This window comes from Choristoneura fumiferana, chromosome 22 (assembly GCF_025370935.1).
Source record: "Choristoneura fumiferana chromosome 22, NRCan_CFum_1, whole genome shotgun sequence".
NCBI classification, from domain to species: Eukaryota; Metazoa; Arthropoda; class Insecta; order Lepidoptera; family Tortricidae; genus Choristoneura; species Choristoneura fumiferana.
The window spans coordinates 7,262,181-7,271,674 of NC_133493.1; the positions used below are offsets into that span (position 1 = coordinate 7,262,181).

A 9,494-nucleotide genomic window follows, 5' to 3' on the forward strand; every position below is an offset into this window, starting at 1 on the left:
AACTGCGTTGTTTTTATAATAAACTGCGACATAAAGAGTTGACAACAAATTATCACAATAAATCAGTTTCCTAAACTATCCATACTATACAAGATCTTTTCTTATAAAATATAACATCCAAATACTAAAGTACAGTCAAAGGCAAAAATATGCCACCACAGCGTCAAAAACATCTATACACCTTTATGCCACTAACTATAATGTCGATGTATACATACTAGATGCTGTGGCTGTATATATATTTCTGCCCTAAACTGTACCCGTATCTAAGTAAAAGAAATAGATAAGTTTGAAAACTGTAACGTCGAATGTTCCATTGAATCTGACGTTTTTAACCTAACGGATGATTTGGGATACTGATCTTTAAGACCACGGGCGTATTGAAAGGTAAACTTTGGTACGCAAAAGGATATTTTCCTACGGATAACTTTGGAAAACGGATTCGTGCCGAAAACATCCAAAATGTTGTATCAAAAACATCCATAATTTACACTCGCCTTCCCCTAGCGTGGAATTCTCTGAACGCCTCGACAGCTCCAAACACGTCGTCAGCTAGTATCTCGGGGTTCTCCAATGCCGCAAAATGGCCGCCATCTTCGACCACGGTGCTGTGCAGATAGTTCTTGTATTTTAGCTTGAGCAACGCGTCCGGTTGGTAGAGAAGCTCGTATTTAAACTTGATGCCCCAGACTGGTACTCGCGTTGGGACTCTGTAAGAGAAAAAACGTTTAAAATTAGAAAACTTACTCTAAAAAAACTCAGTAAATTTTTGGGACTTTAGTAAAATACTCGATTTACAATTCGAACCAAGTACCGGATGGTTTACACGTGTGAAGCCGCGGGGAAGCTGGTGAATTATAAAATTTAAACTAGTGATGTAAATTGACAAAAAAAACTCGTTTTTTTTCATATTTCTGAAAAAAAAAAAACTTGACACCTATGTTTTTTCTAAATTAGTTTTTATTTACAAAAGATCAATCGATGACAGTAAGTTTAATAGGCACATCCGCCTGGAGCGGGATTTCTCTATTGTGGTGGTGTCCCCCACGCTATAAAAGGTATGGATAGGCAGGGCGTAGGATAGGCGATCCGGGTTCGTAGGAAAATGTAAAAATATTAATAAGCGTTGCCAATTATTTTAAGTAAGAAAGTAAGATGGTAGTTTCAGTTACGAATTAAAAATATCAACATGTTGTCCAGTGGTGGTGTAGCGGTATAGCACGTGGCACGGAATGCCGAGGACTTGGGTTCGATTCCCAGCGCTGGTCTATTTTTTTGGTTTTTCTGTGCATCTATGTTTCAGTTTGTATTTTCGATATCAACATGAACTCATATTGCATAATAACTAACCTCTTCAATCTTTATTTTCGTCTTCTTGAAAAAAAAAACAGGATTTTTTACTTACAACTCTACTTGAAACACTCACTCATCCAACTTATAAGCCAGTTGCTTCACACTAAACGACTCGGCATACATTCTGACGGACGTCGTTATGCTGTTCGAGACCCAGTATATCATCACGTTATCCAGGAGGTGCGTCAGCGTGAACTTGCCGAGTAAGTTGCCGTCGCTGGCTTGCTTGAACGCTGGGTTGGTCCACGTTGAGAACTTCTCTAATATGTACGCTGCCAAGCCCGCAGGAGAGTCTGTTAGGGCCGTACCTGTCCACGAAGTATATTAGCAGTTTTAGGGGCTGTTTCACCATCCATTGATTAGTGTTAACTGGCGGTTAGGTGTGATGCCGTCTCTATTTGTTTTGTTCGTATAAACAGAGACGGCATCACATTTAACCGTCGGTTAATGCTAATCAATGGATGGTGAAACAGCCCTTAAGTATATAAATTTAAATATCAAAAACGCGGACTGCCTGAAAAAAAAACTAATAAGAAAAACAAGTCAAGTAGTTTAGAACTCATTCAAAATGGTGACTAACTAAAATTCTCAGTAGTAAGCCCCAACTGTTGATCCTTAAGTTACTTAACAGAGTTCTAGACCCAACTTGTTTTTTCTTTTTAGTTTAGTTTTATTTTTTGTTTAAATTTATTGTTTTACTTTATACTTTTGATATACTTATAACGTTTTAAACTTTCGTGATTTTTACTCATAGTCAAAATACCACCAACTGGACTTATCACGCTAACACACACGAGTAACCACGAGGTAAATATTACTCGTGTGTGTTAGCGTGATTAATCCCGTTGGTGGTATTTTGACTACTTTTGATATTTCTGTGAAAATCGTAGCTTAAAACTTTCATAATATAACATGTATTTTTCGAATGGGCTTATTATTATTAGCTTTTACAGGAACTCTAAATCCGGCCCTGGCAATATTTACTAATTTACAATTGCAAAACAAAAGTGGCCTTAGCACACAAGTTGTTCAAACCCGCCGTCGTTTGTATCGATGCAAACACGATGCGCACGCTGCTCTATGGAGAGTAAAACGTGTTGACAACGCGCGTCGTCGCGCTGCTCGAAGGCCCTACACCTTACCAATGGTATCAGGCTTGGTGGCCTGTATGTGCATGTATCCTGACTCCTCAATGCTGCTCATGGTCTTCTCGCTCCACGGATACATGCGGCTCTGAAGTTCCGGCTCTTCGATCAGACTCGGCCAGAACTGCCCTGTGTAAGCCAATTGTTATTAGAAACTCCTCAGATAACACACAACACAATTATGTGCAAGTGGAATTTGAATAGTAATTGTAACCTAATGGTCTTTTATATATTAAAGGTAAACCAAAAATATATGACTATTGTCAAGAGAGCGCTATTGTTTTAATTTATATGGCAATAGTTCAGTATAGTCGGAACAATGACATCTTGACTAATCATTAAACCTGTTAGCTCTGATGTTAATTTGGAAATTAGTTGAAATGAAATTCCCAAGCGTTTTTTTCAGTAGTTTATTATAAACATAATTTACAATGATCCGGTTTTGACTACTAATCGTTTTTGGGCATTTTTGTTATTGTTCACAGAAACCGCCACAGTGACACTGACAATCATTAAAATTATTTCTTTACCAATGAAATTCCGCAACATGAATAGTCATATATGAGGTTATCCACTGGGGATTGTATTGTAACACATTGAAAACTAATAAAATCTCCAAGGCTCATATTGTAATTATACACGTGTTTTGAACAATAAAGATTTATTATTTATTACTATCTCCAAGACGGGATAGGGATAAAAAATAAAAATCTCGAAATCTCAACCGCTGGGTGGGTCATGAAATTTGGCATAGTTATTTTTAGTGCAACGTCAGTGAAAACCATGATATAATATTTGGGAACTTTCATGGGAATTTATTAAAATCTCTGCATTTTAGTTTAAATGCTGGATCTAATGATTTATGCATGTAAGCACTACATTAAGGGGCTGTTTCACCATCCATTGATTAGCGTTAATCGACGGTTAAATGTGATGCCGTCTCCGTCTATTCGAACAAAACAAATAGAGACGGCATCACATCTAACCGCCAGTTAACACTAATCAAAGGATGGTGAAACAGCCCCTAAATGATTAATTGATTGATTTATTCATAATCTGTGTTAAAAATAAAGTTGTGTTAAATACTTGTGATGTATAGATATCATTTAATAATATTGTAAATCTGTTTTAAAAAAATATACCTCGTTGAGTTTCTTGCCGGATTCTTCTCAACAGAGGTTTTTCCAAACCGGTGGTAGATTTTTTTTGACATTCATAAGTGCTTGTTATAGCCTAAATTGAATAAAGATATTTTGACTTTGACTTTGACATTTACAACTAGACTTACCTAGAAACGAATACACGTTAGCCAACATATGGAACGTTAACGCGGGGAAGTTAGTATGGAACCCCAGTACGTTATCCTGGAACAGTGTTGCCATGTGGGATCCCACCACGTGGCCGGCGTCTCCGCCCTGGATGTAGTACCGGTCGATGTTTAACCTCTTCATGAGGTTTTGCATGACTACCGCCATCTCCGCCGGGCCCAAGCCTGGCCTAGCTGCGCCCTAGAAAATGTAGATGTTTCATAAAAGAAATCCGGTTAACTCACGTCTTAAATAGAGTTTAGCTCGACATGTTTCGGGCTAATTCGTAGCCCTTCTTCTTGAAGCAAGGCGACTCGGCGGCAGCTCGGTGGCGGTAGTTTCATGTTCAAAATGTAAATACTTTATTGAGATTTGTATGGTCAATTCATGAGCCACAATGGAACCATTTCACAGTAAACGTCATAAAAAAAATAGCCTTTATTCACTGATAATAACATACAAACATTATAGTTTGTTGACACCAGTCACATTCGTATCAGGTTGTCTCCAGGACATAGGTCTCCTCCAGCTGCTGCCATTCTCCTCTATCCCTCGCTTCTTTTCGAAACCCTTTAGGCAGATCATCCTCCCACCTCTTAGTGACCATTAATTAACAAGGACCTCTATGTCACTTCTACGCCAGTGACACGTATACGTGTCACAGACGCAATACATTCCGGTGCCGGTGACACAACGTCTGTGACTTTTTAGTTCTCATTCCTATGCCAGTGACACGCATGTCGTGTCAAAATAATTCGTACCTCCTAAAGGCTGGCATAGCATAAGGGCTTAGCGGCACGTTACTGGAGCCGAACGCGATCCACTAAGCTCTTACGCTAGGTATAGCGCATATCCCACAGACGTCACAAATACGTGTCACTGGCATAGGAGTAAGAACTAAAAAGTCACAGACGTTGTGTCACTGGGGCTGAACGTGTTAAATATGAGTGAGTCTCACGGTAGTTTCACGTTCAAAGTTATCATGTGTTACCTGTGAGAACCCATAGCCGGGCAGGCTGGGTATGACGAGTTCGAACACGAAATTGAACCCGGGTCGCGGCTTGCTCAGCTTGGGCACCATTTCGTAGAACTCCCGGACGGAGCCCGGCCACCCGTGCAGGAGAAGGAGGGGCACTACCTGAAAGAACAGACCAACTATAGAATGTCCTACTGTATCAACTAAGGTCACCTTCCTCATGAAGTCGTTTGGACTTGTTTGGACCGGATTGTTTTTTTATGTCAAATAGCTGGAAAACGAGCATGTGGTCACCTGACGGTAAGTGATCACCGCCGCCCATGGTCATGGACACCTACAGCATTATTAGGACTGCGGGTGCGTTGCCGGCCTAAGAGAGGGCTAAAGGGGGAGGGGAGTTGGGCCTCTGGATCTCCCACGTTCGAAACACAGTAGCAAAACGACTATTTCACGCCGGTATTCGGTGGGAGTGTGACTAACCCGGTCGAGTCGAGCCAGCCCATTCGTACTGCAGCCAGCAAGTGGTTACAGTAAAGCTCTACCACATAAAAGATTGTAACTGTCTATGATGCACATGCGTATACCGGTCGGTACATACCGGTCCTTTGCCAAGTCACTTAACTAATCATAATGACATGTTTTGTTAAGCGCAATACACACTGTCAGGATTTTTTATTGCGATTGAAAAATGTTTCCATGCATTGATCGATGTTCATAATATACCGCGCCAAAGACAGTATGGCAGTCATAGCCCGAACTTTCCAAAGAATTACCATTCTATGCAAGCTCTCAGCTACCTATGTACCTATATAAGTGTAAATTTGTTGTATCACTGTTAAATCAAATAAAAGACGATAAGAACTGAATTGATATAATGACTTGACTGTGTAAATGTGAAACCAAATATGTTTGTAGTGATGAAAACTAATTTATCTTTCTGTGTCACGTCACCTTCCAATCAATAATGACATTCAATTATGTTCTATTGAAATATTTGTATACTCCAGTTCACAGTTGATTTCTAAATAAGTATAATTTTTGTTTATCATGCAAATGAGGACACCATTTGACATACTTAGATAAATTTGAATGATTCCTTCAAACAAAGTTGTACAGTCTCCATCAGATAATAATATATCGTAGCGGGTGAGGTGGTCAAATATTTCGGGGCAGCATTACATTAAATCCGAAAGTTATAACGAATTTAAGATACCGCATATATATGTTGAAATCCACCCAGGTGTTTGCCTGTGTAGGCTACAGAGGGTGACAAATAAAATATATACATGTACAGGGTGTTTGGTAGCTAGGTGTAAAGCTTTAAGGGGGTGATAGCAGAGGTATTTTTGACCATTTTTAGCCATATATGTCTTAGCCGAAATTTGATATTTTTTTTTAATTGAAAATTTAGAAATTTTAGTAAAATACCCAGAATTTGATAGTCACGAGTCAATATTGCCCCAATGAGCGTTAATTTGTAAACAATTTTTTTTATTTTGGATAGTTTAGTGTGTATTGGACCAAATGAAATATTTTTTAAGTGTCTTTCTTGCCACAAAAACAAAATGGAGGCATTCGAAATTACTAAAAATGTCTTAGGTTGGAACTCATTTTTCTGTGCTATAAATTCAGTTTTCTTCAAAAAAATATCAAATTTCGGCTAAGACTTATATGGCTAAAAATGTTCAAAAATACCTCGGCTATCACCCCCTTAAAGTTTTGCACGTAGCAACCAACCACCCTATATAAGCTCAAAAAATAACCTACCTACAGGCAGTCGGATAAAAAGGGTACTGACACTGACCTCAACATCATCCACAACTTTTGGCTTCACATGAATATAATGTATATCCAAGCCTTGTATATTCGTTTTAAAGTGGTTATATTGGTTCAGGAACTGCTCTCGATCCTTGAAGTTGTATTTGTTCTGCCAGTAGTCAAGCACTCGGGTCAGGAAGTCCGAGTTGAAGCCGTATGTGAAGCCCGCTCCTTCCAAGGGAGGGACGAAGGGACGACGGTGGAGGAGGCGCTCTCTCAGGTCATTTACTACCTAGAAATAAAAGAATTATGCAGACTTAGTACTGAAGTACTTAACTAGTTCTTGTATCAATCTAATTTTGCTTTATGTCGTATATAAACTCGTAGATATAATAATGTAAATAAGCAAAACTTTGCAATAAATTCTAAATTAACAATCCAATGAGAGATTAGTTATTTATGGTTAAGGAATAAGATTTACTTTATTTTATTTAGCAATAAAGTTATACAGTGCACAAAAATTACAAAAATACACATTTGAATAAAATATAAATAGCATCATGTATTGTGACTTTTTGCAAGCCTTCGCACTAGACTATGGATCTGTATCACGAGTGCCAAAGTTCAGATAATGTAAGATCAGCAACGGCCGAATTGACTATGGATGTTACACTTTGGTAACTTGTGGACCTTCGTCTATTTCTAAAGGAAACATATTAGTGAAAATCAGTGGAAACTGGAAGTCCATCATCATTGTGGTGTTCTTTAAAACAGGCACTTAACAAGTTAAATCATTCTACAGGGATGATAATGATGAAATGCATGTCTAGTGGCAATGCACCAAAATAAAAAATATAGGTAATAAATTTACCACATCAGAAAACTCGATCTTGAACGGCCTGATGGATACATCTGGATTCTGCGTGATGGGGTATGGGCCCCACCAAGCTTCGAGGTCCATGTCGGGCATCGGTGGAGGGGTTGTCAGCACATTGAATACATAGTAGGCTGCCAGTCCAGACAGTATGGCAAATACTATGAACACTTTACCAAACTGAAACATGCAGAATAAAAAGGAAGGTTACAATTAAATGATATTGTAACGGATAACTCACGTCTTAAACCGAGTTTAGCTCAACATGTATCGGGCTATTTCGTAGCCCTTCTTAGGAGCACCCGATTCGGCGGCTGCCGCAACACGCACACTACGCGCCACCGCTCTGGTCGCGCAAGCACCCTGGGCTACGAAATAGCCCGAAACATGTCGAGCTAAACTCGGTTTAAGACGAAGAAGTTATCCATTACAATATCATTTAATATGAGTGAGTCTCATGGTAGTTTCATGTTCAAGGTTACAATTACTATACATTACAACTATGGGATAAAACAATACATAATGTGGGAATATTTAACTCATAATTTACGAATCCAGCTGTATTAGTAGACTTTTGTGTGCATCCCAGGTGAAGTTTGCATGTTTCTAGAAAAAACAGTACCTATAATAAAATTATAATTGGGCATAGTCTAGCTTTTTTTGGTGAATGATTTTTAGAATTGGTTTCAGTAGTTTCAGAAATTGCCCCTGATATACCTAACAAAGTTTTCCTCTTTACTATATTTTTAGGTGTCACTCTCAAGCTAGTTTTTCAGTTAAAATAGACACAAAAGACATACATTTGACATGTGATCTGCTATAAAAAAAAATCCTTTTGGTCCTATAACATAACAAAAGCAACTTAAACAATTACAAACTAAGTGGGTACTTGTATTATTATAAAAAGGTAACAAAATGTATTTGCACACATTTGTTTTTGAAAGCAAATTAAATATTTGAATTTGAATGGAAAACTAAATTCTCATACCTACTCCTAATAGATAATTCGGTTTTAAAATTTAAGAAGTTATTATTGAGTAGAATAAAATACAATAACTCTTTATTGCACACCAACACATAGTAAGGAGTAGGTACAAAAAACACAGTTATATTGAGATTTACTAGCAATAAGCAGCCTTAGCGCTAACAACTTAATAATTAAATTTTACACTTCCTAATCTTCATACATACCTACAAATTCAAGTTTAACAAACTTTTTTCTATTTTAAACTAGTATATGAGACTTACCGAAAACAAACTTTGTTGCTTTGGCCGAGATTTCTTTATATTTTCTTTTCTATTATCCTTTTTATTCGCCATATTTTCAGTGTCTAAAAAAATACGTTATTTAATGTGGTTAAAAACTAGTTGCTTATCTTTTGGTATAGGTTAGCAGGGTCACGTCTTAATCTTAATGTTTTAATACATGAATGATATGATTAACGACTGGAAACACTTTTTAAATCCCGTTTTCACGTTATCTTATCATTTTTTATGCATTGTTTTTGCTAAATGTCATGACAAGATGAACCGGCATTTCAACTCGTTTCTATTTTAATCTCGTATCTTAATGAATCACATTCACTCGCAAAAGCATTTCAATATGTTTCACGATAAAGTTGTTTTTGGATCTTTATAATTTGAGCAGATACGAGTTTTACATAGTAACCAGTCGATTTTTCTAGTGTCACTGTGCATTAGTAGTATTTTAAATCTTATCAGTTAAAAATCTAGAAGCTTACGTAAATTGTTATTGTTATAATAATGAACTGGTCTACAGTCTCATCAAACGTAAACGTAAATATTTTAAATTTAACAACTTTGACCCCTACAGTTTTACGGAGTTGTTGTCATGAGTCAAGTGTACCGAAATGTGTGTCTGTCAGTCACAGTCAATCAATGTCATCCGTTCGGTTTGAGCCAACGAAAAATAAAATTTGATAGCTGGTTGGAGTTTGAAACGTTTGAGGCGTTTTTAATTGTCTCTAGAATGCGTTACTTTTTTTCTAGATCTGACATTTAGAGACAGCGCAAATATGGCGCGAATCTTTGGATTTGGATTGGAATTAGATTGGAATATA

The 9,494-nt window shown here is 37.6% G+C and overlaps 1 protein-coding gene across 3 annotated transcripts; it reads right to left on the reverse strand.

Moving 5' to 3' along the window:
• Positions 1-497: 497 nt before the first annotated feature.
• Positions 498-9,278, reverse strand: LOC141440246 (juvenile hormone epoxide hydrolase-like; the record flags this gene model as incomplete). Of its 3 annotated transcripts, none has more annotated exon segments than XM_074104704.1 (9): positions 498-710; positions 1,427-1,661; positions 2,496-2,627; positions 3,787-4,006; positions 4,797-4,943; positions 6,586-6,831; positions 7,411-7,593; positions 8,662-8,744; positions 9,246-9,278. In XM_074104704.1, coding segments are annotated over 8 exon segments (1,448 nt in total), but the record flags the coding sequence as incomplete, so codon positions are not given.
• Between the last annotated feature and the right edge of the window lie 216 nt (positions 9,279-9,494).